This window comes from Trachypithecus francoisi, unplaced genomic scaffold, assembly GCF_009764315.1.
Source record: "Trachypithecus francoisi isolate TF-2019V2 unplaced genomic scaffold, Tfra_2.0 Lachesis_group21, whole genome shotgun sequence".
NCBI classification, from domain to species: domain Eukaryota; kingdom Metazoa; phylum Chordata; class Mammalia; order Primates; family Cercopithecidae; genus Trachypithecus; species Trachypithecus francoisi.
This window is the reverse complement of record NW_022681467.1, coordinates 8,727,264-8,749,199: the sequence shown is the minus strand read 5'-3', so window position 1 is coordinate 8,749,199 and position 21,936 is coordinate 8,727,264. Positions and strand designations below refer to the sequence as shown.

General features: G+C 58.8%; 1 protein-coding gene and 1 long non-coding RNA gene across 8 annotated transcripts in view; one reads left to right on the top strand and one right to left on the bottom strand.

Moving 5' to 3' along the window:
* Window positions 1-2,318: 2,318 nt before the first annotated feature.
* RRBP1 (ribosome binding protein 1) overlaps window positions 2,319-21,936 on the bottom strand; it is a 68,881-nt gene continuing 49,263 nt past the window's right edge. For 6 of the 7 annotated variants that reach the window (XM_033185539.1, XM_033185542.1, XM_033185536.1 and 3 more), the window contains 17 exons: window positions 18,609-18,747; window positions 16,377-16,555; window positions 16,221-16,255; window positions 14,358-14,448; window positions 13,380-13,472; window positions 10,433-10,525; window positions 10,268-10,351; window positions 10,038-10,127; window positions 9,284-9,376; window positions 8,870-8,941; window positions 8,202-8,297; window positions 7,163-7,246; window positions 5,306-5,413; window positions 4,499-4,582; window positions 4,021-4,119; window positions 3,322-3,465; window positions 2,319-2,862 (listed from right to left, as the gene is read on the bottom strand). In XM_033185539.1, the coding sequence (XP_033041430.1) occupies window positions 2,824-2,862; window positions 3,322-3,465; window positions 4,021-4,119; window positions 4,499-4,582; window positions 5,306-5,413; window positions 7,163-7,246; window positions 8,202-8,297; window positions 8,870-8,941; window positions 9,284-9,376; window positions 10,038-10,127; window positions 10,268-10,351; window positions 10,433-10,525; window positions 13,380-13,472; window positions 14,358-14,448; window positions 16,221-16,255; window positions 16,377-16,555; window positions 18,609-18,747 (1,623 nt within the window). In that variant the 3' untranslated portion in view covers window positions 2,319-2,823. The remainder of the gene's footprint in view (window positions 2,863-3,321; window positions 3,466-4,020; window positions 4,120-4,498; window positions 4,583-5,305; window positions 5,414-7,162; window positions 7,247-8,201; window positions 8,298-8,869; window positions 8,942-9,283; window positions 9,377-10,037; window positions 10,128-10,267; window positions 10,352-10,432; window positions 10,526-13,379; window positions 13,473-14,357; window positions 14,449-16,220; window positions 16,256-16,376; window positions 16,556-18,608; window positions 18,748-21,936) is intronic. The other variant, XM_033185540.1, reaches the window with a different exon arrangement.
* LOC117068423 lies at window positions 3,522-21,775 on the top strand. The gene is made up of 3 exons (XR_004431116.1): window positions 3,522-3,651; window positions 13,007-13,017; window positions 21,765-21,775. It is a non-coding gene; the product is annotated as an uncharacterized LOC117068423 (long non-coding RNA).

The following is a 21,936-nucleotide window of genomic DNA, read 5'->3' as shown; positions in this document are numbered from 1 at the left end:
GGAACCTGGCCTGGGACAGTTGAGGAGGCCCGGCCCACCTGAGGCAGGGCCCAGCCGGCAGCCTGGCAGACTCGGCTCCCTCTGCCCACCTGGGAGGTACCACTGCTGGGCCTAAGGACTGCTCTGGCCCTGCTGGGGCAGGTGGGGACAACAGATGATGGGCCCTTAGAACTGGAGCTGCAGGAGAAAAGCTCCCAAGTGGCATTCTCCTGAACTCCCGGGCCAGCCGCACAGGCGTCCTACACCCCGTGCTACCTGCCTTCAGCTTCCTCCCTTCTGCATGCACAGACCCGGGGCTCCTAGCAGGTGGCCACAGAAGCGGCAGCGTGGCACCCCAGCATCCCTTCTCCTTCCCCAAGGTCTACCCTTTCCTCTGCTCAAAATGGGTACCCCTGCCCCATTCCTGTGCCTTCAGAGGGCATCAGCCCAGCATGGGGCGCTCAGTCTCGCGGTGTGGCAGGTCGATGGGGGCGATTCAGTGGCAGCCCCGCTGCAGCACACAGGTCTGCCTGTTCCCCACACGCATCGGGGCCCACACCACTGACCTGACCTGCAGGTGGCCTGCCTCACCCGGAACCTGTGCTCCCACTCAGCCCCCTGTACTAGATGCATGGGGGTGCAGACGCAGGGGGCCCAGTGGCTGTTGCGGGGCACTCAGCCCCAGGTGCTCTTCCCCAGGCTCCCCACATTCCAGAGCCCAGCCCTGCCCCGCAAGTACTAACCTCCCAGGCTGTGGGGCCTAGCCACGTGTCAGAGAGGTGGGTTTGAACCTGTCCAGCCTTTAGCCCGGGGAGGGGGGCAGGGTGCACCTCACCGGGAGGACTGAGGGCTCGCTGAGCGCCAGGCATGGGGCTGGGAACGAGCAGCCATCAGGTGTCCTTGCAGGCACTTCCTGCTACTCAGTCTCCCAGCCAGAAGCCAGGATGTCAATGTTCCAAGACCGTGGGATCCCTTTCTGCTTCAGCCTCCTCTGGAGTTCTACAACAGGCAGGCTTGGCTCTCCCTACTCAGAAACCTCAATGGCTGTACTGCCTCCCCGGTCCAGCGCCCCCTGGCCTTGGTAACCTGGGCCCCCTCCATACCTCTATGCTGCTGCTGCCTGAGTGCCAGCCTCCCTCACCTCACACACATCTGCTTTTCCTGGGAGCTCAGCTTAAGCCCACTTCTCCAGGGACCGTCCCAGGATTCCCAGCACCAAGAACAGCCATGCCACACAGTACCACACACCACGGCTGAGTGGCCCACAGGCACTTCCTGAGAGCTGGCACCAGGGCTGGGCCAAGCAGTTTGAGGCTAAGCAGTTCCAGGCTGCAGGCAGAGGCCGTGTGGGGGGGCTAAGGAAGGGAGGCAGACAGATGCACACCACAGGGCTTCCCTAGGTCTTGAGGTTGTGAAAACCACCCCCGAGTCACTGTCATCAGCTGAAAGGGCCATGCGTGACAGAGATCCCAGAGCAGGCCACCTGCCATGCTCATAGGCTGTGGAGACCCTGGTTCTTGCTGCCACTGTCCCCGACAGCACCCTTCTCACAATGCCATCCTGCAGGACCTGCCATCCAAGAGCCCAGTTGTCCCCCAGCCAAGTTCGGCCAAGCAGACCCTCTCCCAAGATTCTGAGGCTTGGCAGGGAGATGCAAGTGAACAGTCCTTGGTCAAGGTAGACCCGCCTTCCATTCCGGAATTGGTTGGGGCCCTACTGTGACTGAGCCTCTGAACGTCTCTTTGTGGACTAAGCTCCAGGTTCCTATTGCTTACACTCAAAGAGACACGCTTCTTGGGGCCAAGGACCATGCTGTCAGGGGCCGCTGAGGACACTGGGTCTGAGGGTCGTGGCAAACCTAAGCTGGCTTCTGCAGGTGAAACTCTGCCTCCCAGGGGCAGGCAGTGAGCTGCTCTAGCCCTGGCCCACCCTCTTGGAGTGTGGGTGTTTGTTCAAGCCCCAGCCAGGACAGAGACCCCTTGTTCATTCCCAGACCTCTGTCACACAGCAGCCCACACCACCAGCCGTGCTCACAAACCTCGGCCCCTCCGGGATGCGGGGCAGCAGTCCATGTGTCTGGCTCTCAGGTGTAGCAGGCCCTGCTCCCTTATCCTGCCCGGAGGGCACTGACGCCTGGGAGGTGACAGGGAAAACTGCTGATGGCCCCGGAAGCAGCGAGTCTCAGCCGCACACTACGCGGAGCTGCAGAGACCCTGCCTTCAAAGCAGCCGAGGCCCACACTCGCTCTCTCCCCGAGGATGCCCCCACCCCTTGGTTCTTCATCTTGGGCCCAACAGCAGGTGGGGGAGCCCCAGCAGACGACCAGACGAGACCACAGCACCGGGCACCAACGTTGGTTTTAATGGCATCAACACCCAGGAGGTCGCACGTGAGTTCTCGTTGGCAATGTCTAAGGGTGAGGGGCTGTGGCCTCCAGTCGGCCCCTCAGCCTTCGAGAACTGGCTGCCCGGTCCCACCCGCTTCCCGTCCCACCCTGCTGAAAAAACACGAAACGATTGCACTGACAGACAGACCCCCGAGTGCCCGGCCTCCCACACACCCACGGGGCTGTCAGAGCCAACCAGGACTTTGGCGTCCCTCGGTGGTGGCCCAGGGCTGCGCCCAGGATAGTGTTTATCAAATGTGACACAGGTTCGTTGACAAACTGGGGCTCTGGAAGGTCTACTTCTGTGGCTCTAGGAGACTCTCGTTTCTCATGGCTTCTCTCGGAGCTACCGGAAGTTGGGCCTGGATAACGCTGTGTAGGTTGGTCGGTGTATTTGTAAGGAATGTGTAAGGCATTTTGGTAAGTTGAACAGTAACTTCTTTTTCCACAGAGGAGACTCAGACAGAGGTGCCCTCCTTTGAGCTGCTGCCGTCCTCCTGTGAACGAAGGCAGGTGGGATGAAGGGGGGGTGGGCCACGAGCCACGGCAGAACCACCTGCCCTCCTCCCTGGGCCATCGGTCCCTCCCCGGACTGGCCCCCTCAAGCCACTCCAGTCCCTCAGAGAACAGGAGCCACAGACCCCTGGGGCTGGGGGACAGGGAGGAGGTGGTGGGAGCCGAGGGGAAACCATCATCCTGCAGGGCAGGGGCTGCGGCACTGGCTAAGGGGCCCGCACAGGTACAAAGTGAAGACCTGGGCCAGCAGGGGGACCGGCAAGGGAACCCCAGAAGGGCGGGTGCTGGGCTGGGCGGGCTGAAGCACTCGTCAGGAAGCGTCTGTCCCCACTACCTCCGCCCAGCTCTGCCTCTCCCGGTCCTGCCTCCCCTGGGGCTCCCGGCCCAGTGCTCCCAGCAGCTCTGACTCCTCCCGCCCTGCTTTGGGGCCAGGCACGCACTGTCTTTTCCAGCTGTTCCTGCAGCTTCTTCACTGTGTCCCTCTCCCTTGCCAGCTGCTCCTGGGTCGTCTTCAGAAGCTCCTGCAGTTTGGTGGCGGCACGTCCCAGGTCACTTGTTAACTTCTTCTCTTTTTCTAGTCTCTCCTGATGGTCAAGAGGTTGCCGGGGGTCAGCCCTTGCACCAGCAGGAGGCCCACCCCAGCGACGCCCACAGGACCCTGATGCCAGGAACTGGAGCCCTCTGGGGACACAAGGAAGGCAACTCCTGGTCACCCAGAGACAGGTGGTGACAACAGGGAGGAAACCGCCCATGCTGCCCATCAAGGCTGTGTCCTGCTCTCTCAGCACCACCAGGAGACCTTCCTGGGGCAGGAGCAGTCTACTTGGCACCGTCCAAGGCAGCACAGGAGACACACCTGACTACGGAGCGCCAGACACGTGGCTGAGGAACGCACTTCACGTTCTATATGACTCACATTTCAACAGCCACCCGGACGAATGGCTACCATGTGACCATGTGACACTGCAGGGCTAGGAGCCCCCACCCCAGCACCGAGGAGTGACAAGGGGAACCAGGGCCGAGGGCAGGTCCCGGTGGGGTCGGCTCTCCCCTTCCTGGCCCCTTTCCGAGGCCAAGAGTGTGTTTCCAGCCCCAGAGCAGACCCCACAGGTGTGACCCCCGCCCCAGCCCCTGCCTGCCTTCAGCTGTGAGGCCTCCTCTGTTTCTGAAGACTCTAGGGGGCCGGCTGTGCGGAGCTTCTCCAACTCTTCTTGTAACCGACACGCCGAGGTCTGAGCCTTGCCAGAGAGGGATGTGAGACGTCTTACAAATGGCTGTGCTGTCAAGACCCTACTGAGCACGCTTGGGGACCAGAGGACACCCCCAGCCTGATGGAGCAACAGCTCCATCCTGTAGCTGGAATGAGTGGGCCGGACTCACAAGTCCTGACCCCAGCCCCAGGCCCTCAAGACTCCTTAGGGATGCAGACCACCCATAGGGCTCCCAAGGTGCCTCCAGCCTGTGCTCCACCTGCCCGGGCCCCATCCACTGCTGCCCAGAAGGCCCAGCCAGGTGCTGCTGGGCACAGCCAAGGGGGGCAGGGCTGACCCACTTGTTCCCTGGAGATTCAGGGCCCAGGGGCTGATGGGGGCTGAGAGTCACCAGGCAGGGCCTGACCTCCTCAAACTCGGCCGTGAGCTTCTGCCGCTGCGTCTGCTCATCCTCCAGGATGGCTTCTGTCCGCTCCAGTTGCGTCTTCAGCTGTGCAAACACCACAAACATAACCCGGCAACCCGGTGAGGAACCCTCCGGGGGCCCAGGGCTCCAGCACAGGCCCCGCTCTGTAGCTGCTTCTGGCTTCCCCTTTCCTGGCCCAGTGCTCCCCTCGCTGGGGAGATGGCACCTTAGCCCCTGGTACAGACTTGGGTGTGGCTCAGGAGCAGCTGATGGGGCCGCTGCAACCTCAGGGGCCTTTATTGAGACTCACAGGACAAGAAAGACGCCTCCAAGCCCCGCCCCCACGGCGACAACCCCAGCAGCCACACTGCGGCCACCCCAGGGACAGACCCTGCCTCCCGGTGAGGGCTCGTGGTGCCTGTTGCCAGGCTCAAAACTCTGGAGGGTGAATATCCTGCTAGCGATGTCCCAGCCGTGGCTGCAGTGGGAGACAGTCCCCTCCGGGTGGCTGCAGACCCTGCCCAGGGCTGCTCCCCCAGCCCATTAGGTGCAGACCCCAAATCGTGGACTCCCTCTTCGAGTTCTACCTCCCCCCACTCCTCCAGCCTCTCCACCTGGCCACCTTCCTGTCCTGTGCTCTGTGGCATTCTCCAAACCTGGGTGACCCACATGGGGCAAAGCAGGGTGGGATGGGGAAGCAGCGGGGGCCGGAGCAGCCGGTGTGGGGTTTAGTCAGAACAGGGGCAGCAGAACCTGCACTCTTCCTGGGGTTAGTGATGTGTCTGGGGACTGGCTCACCACCCTAACCTGAGCAGGGTCCTGCTGGGCTGGGGGGGCCTCTGGGGAGGAAGCTGGGGCCCCAGCTATGTCACCATCCTCTACGTGGCTCTTCATTTCACTCAACTGCTGCCTGACCTGGAACAGGAAGGGGTGGGTTTGCAAATGCACGGCCAGTCGCACACCTACCATGCTCACTCCTGCAGGGACCCCCTCGGAGGACCGTGGCTGCTCTCAACAGCCAAAGTTCCTTCAGGGGACCTGGCTTGGTAACTGTGACTTAAGTCTGGGTCCCCCCCAGGCCCCCCGCCAACCTGAGCCAAACCAAGGCCACCAAACCTCTGGGCTAATGAGACCCATGTGCTCTGCTCCAAGCCCAGCCGGAGGGGCGCCCTCCCTGGGAGTGAGGGGAGTGCTGATGAGCACGGCCCACAGAGCGAATGAACCCCGATGGAACGGGGTGGCCGCCACGCTGTCTACACTCCCCGTTTCTCCTTCAAGGACACAGTCCACTGCTCAGAGCCCTTTCTGGGGTCTAGAAAACATTGCGAGATGACATTCTTGCCTAACAAGGTCCCCCACCCCTGAGCTCCATCACTGGGAGTGGGTGACATATCTGGTTGCCCCCAAACCACTGGGCCTGCAACTTGAAGGGCAGGTGTCACTCGAGAGGCTGGGGTAGAGGTTCCAACTGGAGACCCGGGTGGGGCCCTTGGCATAAGCTCCCCAGGGAACATGGGTGGTCTCAGGCCCTGCGCTGAGGGGCCACCCCAGGTATGTGGGAACCCCACACATTCTTCCCTCCCTCTGAACAGCCCCTCCCAACACAAATGCCAAACTGCACAGTTGGAAGGCAACAGAAACTCCAAGGGGTTTTCTCTGCACACCCCCGGCCTGGGCCATGCCCCCAGGGCCTGTCACCCAGACTTTGCTCAGCCAAGGCTTCAGTGAGTGGCCCCTAGACACAGGAGACCTGGCCTGAGCAGCACTGCCCTCTGGTGTTCTGGCCCGGGTAAGACCCGAATGACGGAGGGGGACCCAGGGCGTTGGGAGCGTGTGCCAGACTCACTGGCTGCTGCAGGGGGAATGCCAGCCCATTTTTATTTAAAATCTCCGAATTCCTCCTTGTTGACAACTAATTCAAGATTTAAAAAAATACTGCAGACAAACAGAACATGTCTGCAGCCTCACAGGGTGCTGCGCACAGCACCAGTCTTGGGGCGGTACCAGATCCGGTGAGGCTGAGTGGAATCTGCCAAGGAGCTGGGACTTGGCATCAGACACCTGAGCTGAATCCCAGGAGGGACTCAGGAGGCCGCCTGCACAGGCAGAGCTCCTGTGGTCTGCCAACGCGGCTGCTCTCTGCACCTGGTACCAGGCCGGGCGTGGAGCAGGTCTTCCCTGCATGCCTGTGGCTTTGACTGAATTGATCTGTCACTGAGGTGAGAAGAACCCACAGAAGGCACGGGACTTGCTGAGAGCCCCAGGGCGATGGGTGGCCAGATCAGGAGGAACCCCCAGGCTTCCTGGTCTTGTGATTACCGGGGACTGTAATGTCCCTGACGCCCCCAGGTGACTACAATGGGCTCACAGGGAGTGCGGACACCCAGAGCTCTCACTACCTTGAACAGGGGACCAGGTAGCCAGGGGACAGGAGACGGAGTGGGAGCACGCTGGTCCCAACAGCCACAAGCCTAGCTCAGAGTTCTGGGCAAATGTGCAGGAAGGCCCCCAGAAGCTGGCCCCATGCTGCTCAACGGGTGACACTGTCCCTTCCCTAGACTTTGTTTATCTTTGAGTGGACACAAACGCATGACTGGCAAATGCATCTCACACATGCAACACCCCAGGTCACACTCCTGGCATGGGGACATGGAGGCCACCTACCAGGGCAAGCTCATCACTCTGTTTCTGGGCTTCGCTCTTGGCTGCATCGAGCTGAGATTGAGATTCTAGGAGAAGTTGCCTCAGCTTGGGGAGAAAACAGAGGCAGGTGATGGGAAAAAAGGAGAGAAAAGGAGAAAACCAGTGCCCGTGAGTTAGCGCCGAAACAGAAAACCTAATACATCCACTTAACCAAAGCCCTGAGGAGGGTCACAGAATCGGGAGGGCACAGGGCTCGCCAGGCTTCCTACAGCTACAATTTCTTTTCTGAGGACTTAGGAAGAATGGTGTTCACTGCATACCTCTTTCAGACCTTCACAAGTGTTTACTGATAATCTCTTGCAAAAAAGGGCCAAAAGTTTGAGATTTTGTTTTTCAGAGATGGTCTCAATCTGTCGTCCATGCTGTTCTTGAACTCTTGGGCTCAGGCAATCCTCCTGCATCAGTCTCCTAAGCAGCTGGGACTGGAGGTGCCCACCACTGTGCCTGGCTAATTTTTTTTTCTTTTTTTGGGGTAGAGATGGGGTCTTGCTATGTTGCCCAGGCCGGTCTCCAATTTCTGGCCTCAAGCAATCCACCTCAGCCTTTCAAAGTGCTGGGATTACAGGCATGAGCCGCTGTACCTGGCCCAAAAGTTTGAGATTAAACCAGAATTGGGATGCTGGATTTGTGCTTTCTGCTTCTGAAGAGCAGAAAACAGTATCAGATCTAAATCCACTCCCCACCAGATATGACATCAGCAAGCCAGACACAGAATCCCCTTGTGGAGGGATAACCTAAAATGCCAAATACATCCATCGGGGCAGGGCTGCCTGGCTCTGCCCCTGCCCTGGCTGGGAGGCTGCCTTTTTGAAACCTGCCCTGAGACAGACCTCAGGTCTGACAGCCCAACAAGGGGCCTGCAAGGCTTCAGGCAAACCCCTGAGGACTCGGACTTCAAGGCTTATGTCAACGAGAGCTGCTCCCACAGGGCTGAGAAGCAGCTCAGGGAGGACCGCAGCTCTGCTGGGCAGGGGCTGCGCTCCTCGGGGGGCAGACTCACCCCTGCCACCTCCTTGGCGTAGTTCTGGCACTCGGCACTGGCAGCTGCCATGTGCTTTTCCAGCTCTGCCTCCAAATGTGACGTGTGCTCCCTCACCTGGACAGACACACAGACAGGCACACACGTGTGCCAGCAGCCTCTGCTCAAAGGGCACTAACCCCAGGGAGCAGACTGGGCCTGGGATAGGTGAGGGCTGTCGGGAGATCCCTGAGGCCCATCAGCTACCAAGTGAATGAGAAACTAGTCAGCAGCAAGAGAACCCCTTACTGAAAGTGGCAGGCTGCACCTGAGCACTTCTGGAGGCTGACATGCTCTTAGATTTACTTGCAAAGGTAGGTACCAAGGGTACCTTCTCCAGGGCTCCCTGTGGCGTCTGAAGGGGGCAGTGGGGTCACGTTGACTGTGAAGGCCGTGGCAGGAGCCCTGTTCACCAGGGCAGGGCAGGTCTGCACAGGGCCCGTGGCTGTCTCAGGGTCCTCTGAGGTAGTAAATGTCTCTCATTAAGGAAAAACAGGACGGACAAGATGCCTGGGCTTGAGAGAGAATGCCTCCCGTAAGGCACACGGTCCATGAGGAAGAAATAAGTGAAGTGCCCTCTGCAATAATGTCACTTTCAAAGAGGCTCCGGGGACAAGAGAAAGAGTTTTCTGAGTAGAGTCCCCACATACCTGGTCTGAACTTTCAAGTTCTCCTTTTAGCTTCTCTACAATCTCTTCGAGATGTTTCACTGTGACCCGTGACTACAAAGCAAGGGAAAGGCTCCATTAAACATGAGCGCCTGGGGGTGTCTCCTTCCGAGGCCATCTTGGGACCCGAGCAGGACTGACCCAACTTAGGAAGCCCCAGGGGTGCCCACCCCACACAGCTGGGACAGTCACCCTGGCGCCATCTGGCAGCACCTTCCTAGGCAGTGGCCTTCTGGAGGACGGGCTGAGCTGTCATCCCGCAACTGTGCTTCATAGAGAGTCGTGGAAAAGCCCCACCAAGACACACAAGTCTCACAGGTGACAGACAACCCTGTCAACTCTCCCCTGGGCTTCACGTGCTCCACGGTGCCGGGAGGCAGGCAGGGCTGCACATACCTTCTGGAGCTCCTCCTCCGCGGCGCCCACCTTGGCCCTCCACACTTGCTCCTCCTCCTCCACGCTCTTCTGCAGGTCTCTCAGCATGCCCTCCTGGGGGAAACCGAGGTGAGGCAGGGCCCTCTCCCTTCCCGGTACGCGCACCACACAACCACATCTTCCTGTCCCTGTAGCCCTGGTCACCTGCTGTGCTTCCCCTGCTGTGACTTCATGAGCACCAGCATTAGGTGGGGAGAGAAGGCAGCCACTGTCCTGGGAGGGAGGTCCGCTGGCCAGTGGCCAGGATGGCTGCAGTGCCACTCAAGGAAACGAGGTCTGTGACCTGCACGGGACCACTAGGACGCTTGTCACTGCCGGGCTTTGCCACCGGCACCAAGTTTGTCAGTGGCCCAGGATGAGGAGCACGGGATGGGCCAGCCAGAGAGTGGCAGGGCTGGACTTCGCATTGCTCTTGGAGTCACGAAGAAAGGGAGTTCAACCTGGCCGTCACAGCTGCTTACCCCATCCTTCCCCTTCCCCTGCTCAGAGACCGGCCCCAAACCTTCACCTCGGCCCTCTCCTCAGCTTAGAAACAATGACGACCTCAGAGGGCACCATCCATCCCCTTTGCCATGCAGCCAAAGAACGGGGCCCAGAGTCACAAGGCCAGTGGGCTTTTCCAACACACCAGGACACCTCCTGCCCCGTAGGCCCTGAAGCTCTCCTTCCCGGCAGCCTCCCAGGGATGCCCAGCTGACAGGTTCCCAGCGCTCACCGTCTCCGCCAGGATGCTGCGGTACTGGTCACACTCGGCCTGCAGCGTGCTCTGCGCCTCCTCGGCCTCGCTCAACTTGGAGGCCAGGTCCTGAGAGAGGGAAGAACAGGTGTCGTTAGCCACACACTAAGGTTTTTCTCTTGGCTTCCCGTTGAAACAACCTGGGGCAGCCCCTCTTCCTGGGGACAGGGGAGCCCAACAGAGGGCCCTTGCCAGGCAGCCACACTGACCGAGGAGGGCTCTGCGGGAGCTGGCGGGTGCTTCAGCAGCGTGGGGCCTTTCTCTTTGAGATCCTGCAGCCACTCGGTGTAATCCTGCAATGAAACACATTCGGTGAGACCCAGGGACGTTCCCTGGGAACCGTGAGGTCCCCGGGAACCACCCTCCCCTCCTACCTGTTGCGCCAAGACAGAGAGTTCTGGGAGCAGAGTCAGCAGGGCCTCCATGGTCTGTGCCTCAATCAGGCGGAGCTGCTTCTCCGATTCCTCCTGGGGGGCGGGCGGGGAAGAGCAGAAGGCGTTCAGCTGCGGAGATGTGGGGCACCTCCCCAGGTCTTACTGATATGCCCGGGTCTCTGCCCCAGAAATGGCACATCCTCAGCTCTCCAGGGAAGCGACAAGAATCAAAGGAGCAGATGAGGCTCCAGGAGGCTGACTGTAAGCAGAGGGTTACCCAGCCTGTGTCCGGTCCATTTCAAACACACTGAGCTCTGATGAAAGCAGCATACTGCGTCAGGCCAAGATGGCAAGTGCCAGCTCCTGGAACATCTCCCAGCAGGGATGGGGTCTCCACCAGCTCTCATGTCCCGAGCTCTCTGGGCGTGTGTGCATGTGTGTGGGAATTTGGGGGGGCCCTGGTTGATGTGTGGGAGCCAGGGCAGGAAAAGGGGATAGGAGGACACTCATGGACCCCGGTATTGTGGAATCTAGAGCTGTGACGGGGATGGGCGTGAAGGCAGGGAAGCGGCGTGTCTGCTGGCGGCACCAGTTAGGGGTTAGTGGCAGCCAGGAAGGGGCAACCCAGAGAGGCTCATCTCCAGCCACCCTGGAGAGGGAGAAGGCGACTCAGAGGAGGCAGGGACTTTGCACCCTGTGCCATGCTGGGTCGGACACCCCTTCAATCCTCCTGGACGAAGAGCCAGCGGCCCCCATTCAAAGCACAGCAAACAAAGGAAACAAAGGGGCCCAAGGGAACCCAGAAGCAAAGCCTAGGGCCACAGGGTCCCCGGGGAGAGAGCCGGGCCCTCCCACGCCCTGAGGGGACAGCTGCCGGGGTCCAGCCTGTGTCTGGCCCTGCCACCACCTGGACAGGCCTGGCCTGAGACCCAGGGAGGCCTCAGGAACTCCACCTGGATCAGAGTCGATGGAGTGTAACTCCCCCGAGCAGAGGCCTGGAATGTGCATGGAGGATGCTGACCATCGGACACCCAGCCTGAGCGCAGCGCCCTCTGGCCTGACGCACACCTGAGAAGCGGGCCCTTCCTGGCTGGCCAAGTTATGCACAGGTAGGGCCCGTGCCCCATGTGGACCCTTGACCTCACCACCACCAAGGCCTCCAGTGATGAGTCAAGGCAAGTGGAGACCCAGAGGCCACCTTCTATCTGGCTGTGTGACCACAATCAAGTCAGGTGACATCTCTGGTCACAGCTTCATTTACCACATGGTAGCCAGGTTCTGAGGTCACGGGGGGCTACAAGGCCAAGATTCTAGGAGTCTAACTATAGCTCTCACAGTGTGGCCTGAGGCCATCCTTCACCTCCTGCCCTAGCTAGTGGTCCTCATCTGATACAACCCTCAGGCTTCCTGGGAGTCGCTGCAAAGCTCCTGCCATTGGGGCAGACATTCCCGTGAGGGAGGCTGGGAGGCGAGGCCCCTTCATGAGGTAGGAAAACGTTGTGTGACCTCAAAGTGTGGGCGAGGCCTTTAGTTATGGCTGCTGGCCATGTCCCCTGGCCAGAGCCTCCTCATTGGCTCCTGGACAGCCCAGCGCCCCAGAGGCAACCCGTGGGCTCAGACACTGGGAGACGCCTGCACACATCCCACCTGGACAGTGTGGAGCGCGGGGCCAACGGCCCCCATTCCCCGAGTGCTCACTGCAAACAATGTCCTCCCCTCTGTGACTTAAAGACTCTTCATGGGACTGGGCACAGTGGCTCACGCCTGTAATCCCAACACTTTGGAAGGCCAAGGCAGGCAGATCACTTGGGGTCAGGAGTTGGAGACCAACCTGACCAACATGGCAAAACCCCGTCTCTACAAACAATGCAAAAATTAGCTGGGCATGGTGGAACCTGTAACCCCAGCTACTTGAAAGGCTGAGGCAGGAGAATCGCTTGAACCCAGGAGACAGAGGCTGGAGTGAGCTGAGATCACGCCACTGCACTCCAGCCTGGGCGACAGAGCAAGACTCCGTCTCAAAAAAAAAAAAAAAAGACTCCTCACGGAACCTCCTGGGCCATGACTTCAGAGGCCCAAGCAGCAGAATCACCCCGACAAAAGGACACACGACAGAAATAACACTAAAAAAGGTCACCAAGACAGTGCAGCCTCGGGCTCACTGTCTCCAGTCCCACCCCAGCAGCTCTGTACCCTCAGCCAGAGGGACCAGCATGGAGAAGCCCATTAAGGGGGCACCCCCCTCCCTCTCTCAGGGAAAGGAGCAAGTGAAGCAGGGAAGGAGGTGGGAGGGGGGAGGCAGATGTAGAGCTGGGGTCTGGTGTGGACTCAGGAGCTCTGAGGCCAAGGCCACTCTGTGTGCACTTAGTGCGTCCTAGTGCACCTTTGAGTCTGTGTGTCCTAGTACGTCTGTACGTCCTAGTGCCTCTGTGTCTGTCCTAGTGCATCTGTGCATCCTAGTGCCTGTGTGCCTGTCCTAGTGCGTCTGTGAGTCCTAGCCTGTCTGTGCATCCTAGTGCATCTGTGTGTCCTAGCGTGCCTGTACATCCTAGTGCCTCTGTGTGTCTGTCCTAGTGCATCTGTCAGTCCTAGCATGTCTGTGTGTCCTAGTGCGTCTGTACGTCCTAGTGCCTCTGTCTGTCCTAGTGCATCTGTGCATCCTAGTGCCTGTGTGCCTGTCCTAGTGCGTCTGTGAGTCCTAGCCTGACTGTGCATCCTAGTGCATCTGTGTGTCCTAGCGTGCCTGTACATCCTAGTGCCTCTGTGTGTCTGTCCTAGTGCGTCTGTCAGTCCTAGCATGTCTGTGTGTCCTAGTGCGTCTGTGCGTTCCTAGTGCCTCTGTGTCTGTCCTAGTGCATCTGTGTCCTAGGGTAGCTGTATGTCTTAGTGCATTTGTGTGCCGAGTGCACTTTGCATGGTGGGAGCCTGAGTGTGGCTGGGCTCTGACCTTGGCCTGGGTCAGGGAGTGCAGCTTCTCCTTGCAGGCCTGCTCGGCCGTGGCCAGCGCCTCCATGGCCTTCCAGTTCTTCTCCCGGAGGTCCTGGAGGGGACACAGGCGAAAGGTCAGCAGCCTGCGCTGGTCAGTCACTGACACACCCCCACGAGCTGCCTAAGCTAGTGTCAGACAGGACAGGGCCCAGAGACCCTCCCTGATGCCACCCTGGCCCACAGAGGACCTGCCACAGGACAAAATGCCCTTTCCTTGGCCCATGACCATGGCGCCTGAACACAAGGCCTGGGTGTCACAGCCAGAGGTGGGTAGCATGGCACAGGGTGAAGAGGTGGCACCTTTTCGATGAAGACACCCCTAGCCAGAGGGAAGAAGGAGGGCCAGCCTGTGACCTCAGAGGGAAGAGGTTCCTGCCGCCAAATGGTTAGTGCTGATCCCTCGGGCCAGCTCTGGTGGAGCCTGACACCGGGAGGCCAAGGCCAGGGCCTGCCTTGGGAAGCTGTAGCCTCTGCAGGGAGCAAGCGGGCCAGCCAGCAAACCCGGCTCTGTGAGAAGGGGCAGGAGGGTGTGGCCAAGGCCACCCCGGGACAGCAGGCATGCCACCTGCCCAGCTTCTACACCCCTTCTCCTGGGACCAGGCTTCTACACCCCTTCTCCTGGGACCAGGATCCCCACTTACGGCGACCACGTGACTCAGGCCAGGCCAACGGCACACTGTCCCCACCCCAGGGATGACTCCACGCTTGAGTGAGTGGTGCAGGCTGATCCACAGGCGGTCAGCTCTGGGTCTTTGGTGGAACTCAGGGGTAAGCAGAAGCACCCCCCACATCCTGGATCCCCACAGCACAACGGGGTGTAGAAACACAAGCTTGGCCCTCCTCTGAGTCCGGGGCGGGAGCCACACCGCAGAACCTTTCCCAGCCCTACTTGTGCTGCCCTGGCCCGTCTGTCCCCGCCTGTGCCTGCCGCACTCACATTGTTCTTCACTTTCTGCTGCTCAACGGCCTCCCTGAGCTCGATGGCCTCCTTCTCCAGACCCGACACCTGGGACTCCAGCTCCTTGAGGCTGAAGGGACACAGGGAGGTCACCGCCCAGGCTCCAAGGGGCTACATCCCCCACAGATCCCACCTGAGGCCCCATCCAGGGAGGAGCACCTTCGAGGCTGAACCATCTGGCCAGAGACAGTCCCCTCCAGCTGCCCCCACCTCACCCAGCATGAGCTCCCAGGGAAGCCTGAGCAGCTCCTTAGCCCCCTCCCCTCCCACCCATCCAGACCACTGACCCCAGAGCTGTCACCAGAGTCCTAGTTGGTGACACCGGAGAGTTGGGTTATCAGGAGAGGCGGAATCACGACCTTGCCCTCAGAGCTCCCCTGGGACCCTCACAGCTTTCCCTCCAATCCCCGCATCATGTGACAGCCTCCTGCAGCAAACCACCCCAAGAGCGCCCCCAGAAGAATGAGACCCCGAGTAAGAGGCACCAGCAGGCCAGTGGCAAGGACACATCGACAGTCACACCCTGGGCAGCCACTGCCCGACTTCCAGGATATCTGGGGCTGAATCGCTGCTCTCTACTCCAGAGCAGCACGGCCCAGCCTACACACAGCTTTCACATCAACTGTTTGAAGGAAATAAAACCACCCATTTCTGCCGGACACATCTGCATGATGCAAAAAAAATTCAAATTGATCCTAATTGCAACATGAGTTAATTATCCTAGTAATATGCTGTGTGGCCCAAGAATCTGATCTTAAAACACAAGAGCAAAACAACAACCTCTCTACCCCAACAAACACCATCAGGAGAAACGAAGTTTGCCCATATGCTTTTTGGGAAAGGAACGTAGACAACGTTTGGCTGTGGGTCTTTCTGGGCCCTTGGGGTGGCTGGCTCCCTTTCCCAGTCCCCAAGCTGCAGACCCCAATGCCAGGGAACACGGGCTGTGGCCTGGGGATCTGCCTCTGCTCAGAGGCACAGGGGGAGGTGCTTCTTTGGTGATGAGGGCCAGGACAAGGGAATTTTGTGAGCTGATGGCCTAGGACACATCTGACCGCGTGTGAGGGAATGCAGGACATCCTCCATGCCTCCCCCACAAGCTGCTTCATGGACCTCTAGCCACGGTGGCCAGGAGCTGCCTCCCGAGACTGTGGGCATGTGTTACAGGATGCGAGCCCCAGAAGCGATGGTCACAAGGACTCCGGCCCCTGACTCGAGCCACCCCACCCAGGTGTTGGCTCCGGCCTTAGCAACAGCAAACAAACACTCCCCGAGCGTGGCCTGGCACTGGTGCTGCTGACATGGACGGAAAACAAGGTCTGGCCAGAGGTGAAGTCACCTCATAGATGGAGGAAAACAACCCTGAGACGCTGCCAGCTCTGCCCCGACGCCTCAAACCTGTGCTCCAGCAGCAAGCCTGAGTTCGCCACTCTGGGTTGTGCAACCATTTTTCCTGTTACATTTCCTGACCTCAGCCCCTAAAATCCCTTGCTTATAGACACAGAACCTCTGACAAGTCAGTCTCTTCCCACAAGAGATGGACGGGTAGATGGATGGACGGCAGGTGGCAGGGGGTGCTCCCACCCTGGCTGAGGCCAGTCCAGAACAATGAGTTCTGGCTCCTTGAGTGTGATCATGGAGCTCTCCGCAAGGCTGCCTTCTTTCCCGCCCAGGCCTGCCCCGTCTTCTAAATCACCGGGAGGATGGGGGAGGGAAGGGAGCCTCTGAAAGGGGCTCTTCTGCAGAGGACCTGAGCACCCTTCTGAAAACCCTGGTCCCCAAGGGTCTTCGGTCCCCCACGCTGAGGCTCAAGTGAGCAGGCAGGGTGCTTCTCCAGCTTACCGAGTCTGCTGCTGGTCAGCCTCCGCCCGGCTGGCCTGAAATGAGAGACAAAAGCTCCTTGGTCTCCAGGAGACTCATCTCATGCAGCGGGGCTAGTCCACCCACCTGCTGGATGGAGTTCCCTTTCCTCCCCGCAGCCCCATGCAGGAGGCTGACCTGGGTGTCCTGGGCGTCCCGTGCCTGGCCTGCCTCCAGCAGGGCCTCAATGGAACGGATTCTCTCTGTGAGCTGGGAGTTCTCCGCCCTGGCCTCCTGGAGCTGCCCGTGGAGACCACTCAGTTCCTCGCATTTGCTGCGCACCTCCGCCTCGGAGGACTGTAACTTGCTGTGCAGCTCTGGTCCAGAGGAAGGGAAACAAGAGAAGTTAAAAGGCTGGAAACCCCGGAGGTGGGCTGGGGTGGGCTGGGGGGATGCCCTCTTAGCACACGCGGGGCACCGAGGACTTCCTCCTGCCTCCTCTGTGTGTCTGGGGCTCTTAAGACATACTACTGACCACTGGGGCCTCTTGTTAGCTGTTGAAGGAAGTGCCACTCTGGCATCAATCCTGAGAACTGTCAGGGTACAATGCAATGCTCTCGGGCCACTCATGAGAAAATGATGGAGACTGGAAATGGACTGCTGCTGAGGCTTTTAAAGATTCATCTTCTAGAAGACTCTAGCTCATACTAACTGAGACCAGAAGTTCTTTAGAAAGTGGCTAAGTGGATCCCACTGCCACACCTCCCCCACCTTCCTGGCTGGGTCCCCCCCAACCCCCAAGATCTCTTCACAGTCGAGAAAGGCCAGGGGGTGACTTTTCTGTCCTGGGCCCCTTTCTCCCCTTGAGGTATCCTCTTCCCCAGGTGACCTCAGACAGTCCCGTGGGTCTAAGTGTCATCTTCGTGCCTCTGAGGCTGCACGCTCTCCAACCCCAGGCTGTGCCATCTGCCACTTCTAAATGAAGCTCTAGTTAGACAACGCAAACCCAGCATCCCGACCTCCCAGGACTCCTCATCTTCCTCCCTCGCCCACTGCTGAAGCCTAGGAGGCCACACCGCCATCTGCCAAGTTGCCCTCCTCAGTAGCACCTCTGCGGCCACCTGGGCCCTGCCCTGTTGCCTTGGGCCTTGACAATTGCAAGGCTTCATCCCTGGTCTCCTTGGGCCACTCCTGCCCCCCTGGTCTGTTCTCCGCCCGGTGCCAGTGTTCAGAAGCGCACATGAGACCATTTCATCTCCTGCCCCAAGCACTTCTCTCACACTTTCCAGTGCCCAAGCTCCTCAGAGGGAGGGTGACCTGGCCCTGCCCCACCACCAGCCTTCTCCTTCCAGCCATACTTGTTGGCCCATTTCTCACACAGGCCGAGTCAGTTCATTCCCACCTCTGGGCCCTGTGCCGGCCTCTTGCCATGCATCCCCTCCTGCCTCAGAGTCTCCAGGACCACACAATCTAAAGCCATGCCCAGGCCTCTGGAGCAGGGGCCGGCAAGCTGGGGCCGTGCCTCCCAACCTCCATTTTTCCAGGTGGTATCAATGAAGTGTTCTTTGACCACAGCCAGGCCCCTGTTCACCCAGTGTTAATGGGCACTTTTGCCCAGTCCAAACCACTGTGGCAGAGCTGAGCAGCTGTGACAGAGACTGGCCAGAAGCATTCACCATCCATCCCTCACAGAAACAGTTGCCAACCCTGCCCTGAACACAGTCCCTGTGTAGAGGGCCCTGCTGTGCAACCCTGTACTTGCAGGTGACTCTGCCGTGTACCCCCCAGTCCAGCCCAGCCTGGCAGCCACGGTGGTGCTTGACCCGGGGAGTGGCTCGGGAAGCATCGGTGAGCCAAGGGCCGTGGGCCTCTCACTGGCACCTTCAGCTCCCTTTCTCCAGAAGCTCTTGGCCCTCTATCCCTGTCACCCTTTCCATGACCAACTGGAGCAAGGGAACCACAGGCTTATAAATCTCGCCTGGCCTCCGGAGCTGACTGAGTTGGGAGAGTAGAAAGGCCCAGAACACACACTTAGCTGAGATGCCTCAGGACCTCCTTGGCTCACACACAGCCAACAGGGACCCAGGCTTGGGAGGGAAGCAGTGCCTTCTGCCCCCATAGGCCCCGCCCCCACGCACACCAGGCCCTTACAGGCCTTGCCCGCCCCACTTCTAGCCCCTGTGGGTCCCATCCTCGCAGCTCCACCTCTGCATCTCTGGACAGCATCTACAAGCCAACTGTGCCCCCCGCCAGCCCCTGACTGGGCATAATCCCCTACTCTTTGGCTTTCTGAGGGGCAGTCAAGGGATCCGTGCTGCCCTCACCCAACAGGCCTAACCCACTGAGTTTTGGCACTGGAAGTGGGGCTGGGCCGGCATGCACACCCCACACCCTGCACTGATCCCTTGGCCCCACTGCCGCCGCCCTCACCGGCCATCTGCTGCTGTTGCTCCTGGGCCTTCTCTGCGTCCGCCCGGAGGCTGGCGTGGCTGCTCTGCGCGCGGCACAGCTCCCGGCTGACCTCATCCAGACGCTTCTGCAGGGCCTCCTCACTCTCCCTGTGGGACGCCTGGGGACGGGCAAGGGAGTGGGGCGGTGAGGACGTGGAAGGACCAGGCCCTCATCAGCTCTGTGATGGAGGCGGACAGAGCTCTTTACCCCACCAAAGCCCTGTGCAGTCTCTGGTCCATGCGGGAAGGAAATGCATCCCTCACGGTCTAGAACCCGCACAGGCTTCACCTGGGCCAGCATCCTTTCAAGGAGAGAAGGTAGCTGCCAGGGACCCACACTCACTTCCCAGTTCTTCTCTGGTCCCTATTTTTACATTCTCAAGTGATTCATGAAGATGTGGTTACCGCAAGAGCCCAAAGATACCGATTCAGAGTAAACTAGTGACATTTCCCAATCCAGTCCTCGACTCCTCTCCCAGAGGCAGACAGCTTGGTGGGTCTCCCAAATGCAGCTCCATGTGTTACACACACGCACGGTGCACCACGGCGATCATGCTATAGGGCAGTGCTCTTAGTTCTCAGTATTAGGTGGAACCACATGAAATTGTCAGTGTTTGACCATTTTTACCTACAAAAATGGCAGTTTCACATGGTTCAAAAGTATCTCATTTTTGAGTGAGACATTTCCTCACTCAGGACAGACAGGCCCACTGCACCCTTATTTAGGAGCCACACAGAGCTTCAACGTTCGCCAAGTTCCCGACTCAGCGTCAGGCAGGCTCTGGCGGTCCCAATCAATGCTCCACAGGACACCCTCGTCCACCTGCAAAGGATTCCCACATACTGGGGCAGAAGTGCGAGCCAAGGCCTCCATTTAACCAACCCTTTAGAGAACTCAGTTCTTCAAAAAGTCCAACCACTGATTATTCATTAACGAGCTTGTCTGGGGGCAGAACCAGGTAAGAGGGGCATCAACAGACGACTGCTGTTTGATGAAGAGGCTGGGAGTTATCCCTCGTCAATGGCTTTACCAAGCTGATCCTATCTACATCCGTTTTCATTTTCTTTTAGGGCAGTGGCTGCACAACCTGGAGCTAGGGGAACTGCTCAGATGAGCACCATCCAAGCAGAGGCGCAGCTGCAGCCAGTGAGCCATCGCCAAGGATGTGGCCACTAGGCCGTGGTTCACGTGTACTGTGCAGTGAAAACGGGGGGCAGCTTTAGGATGGGCAGTGCTTTCTGCATTAGAACGTAGCAGGGATGACCCAGTTCCAACTCCTAGAGAGGAAAGGAGAGAAAGGAGTGACTGCAAGCTGCTTCCAGAATGCACACCTGCTTCTCCTCTGCCAAGTGTCCCAGGCAGGAGCCTGCCTTGCACCCACTGGTTCCAACACCCTCACACCTCTGCCTCAACCAAGACACTCAGGGCAGGGTCACTGCACAACCGGAAGCAAACACACCAGCTGCTGCTGCTTCTTTTCTTTAAGAAAAGGGACTCCAGCTCAGTCTGCAGGGAGACTGACCGCACATGTTCTTCCGTTTGTTACCAACATTCATTAGAACTCTGATTCCAGCAACAAGCAAACAAAAACCCACGCGCCTTCAGGAGCCCCAAGCTTAAAATCTTTCATGGAAACCACGTGCCTCCATCTTAAGACCGGAGATGACAACTGTCTTTGCCTTGAAGAGAATGTTGTTAGCACAGCCAATCACGCTGAACAATTTCAGAAGCGGGTCCCATGGCTGGGCAGGCCGGCTAGGGACTTTCATAAGACTCTCCCGGATTTCTAAAATTCAGTTATTCTAGAAGGATGTCATCGGCACCTTCAATGGGGGTACTTTCTTCCAAGCAGACCCCAAGAGGTCGTCCGGGGAGAGACAGGCAATGGGGGGCAGGGCACCTCCCTGATGCCAGTGCTCCAGGACCCAAGGTCAGCACAGGTCCCTCCTGCCCTCATTCCTGCATAGCTGGCTGGCAGTGAAGGGGCCTCGGGTGAAGGAAGGATGGTCACAATATGGAAACAGCCCCATTTTCACCACAGCAAAAGACAGGCACTTTCCACAACCTCAACCGCCGGTCTGACTTGGAGATACCTTGAATGAAATTTTGTAGAGTCACAGTGAGCTCTTTTTCTGAAAAGCACTGATCTAGTCCTAGGCGCTCTGGGTGTAAGAGCATGGCTAATTCCCGCAGTCACCCTGCAGGACAGCTCCTACTGTCCTGCCCGTAGTACAGATGAGGAAACTGAGGCTCTGAAATAACTTGCTAGGAGGTAGAAGAGACAGGACCTGAACCTGACAGCTGGCGCCAAAGGCCTCACTGTCAATCACAGACTGGACAGGCACAGCATCTTTGGTGTCAGACTGGAGAGCAGGGAATCCTCTGCCCAGCCCCACGCTGTGGACAAGGACTCTGAGGCTGAAGAGGACAGGAGATACTGGGAACCTGTGGGCCCTGGCTAGATCCTTCACAGGAATGACATGTGATGGTGACAAACCAAGCCCAGTTCCAGGCGCAGATGGACCACAACCATCCAGGAGCCTTTAAAACATAACCATAGGCAGACCCACCCCACAGTTTCTCATCTCACTGTTCTGAGTGGGTCTGCTTTACATGAACATCAGAAAACACCAAATTATCCATCTCAGTTCCACCCCAATTCAAACTGCTTCTTTGTCCACGTTCTCTTTTAGTCCTTGTACACGCTCAAACATCACTCTTAAAATTTCGTGTCTGTTCTAGTTCCTTCCAAGAGGCAGCACTAATGCCCCCACGCACCACAGCCTGGTTTCAGTGATGGGACAGAAAAAGGGTCCTAAGCCCCTGGGGTCACTGGGGTCTCCTCGTTATCCAGAAAAGTTAAACCCAAAGTGGGCATGACATGAGGGTGCCTCGTGCCTTGGGTGACAGCCCTATGTGGGATCCACCTGCCCAACACAGGCCAGCAGAGGGACGGGAATTCATCAGGCAAGGCCTGTGGGCTGCGAAAACACACTGCATGCTGCCCGTGTTCCCCTGGGGACAGGGGGACAATCCTCCCTCTGAAGGAGAACAGGCACCCACCTGGGAAAACAGGCCTCCAGGCCACACCCAGAGGCTGAGAAAGAAGAAACCCTAACTTGGCCTTGAAGCCAGAGGCTGTGTCCACAGCCTGTGGGCTCAGCTGGCTGTTCCAGAGCTGCAGTACCACAGTGGGGACAAGTATGGGAGGAAAAACACGGCTCCAGAGTGAGACTCGGGGTTCAAATTCTGCTTCTGACATGTCCTGGCTGGGTGAACTTGAGGTAGTTGCTGAACTTCTCTGTGC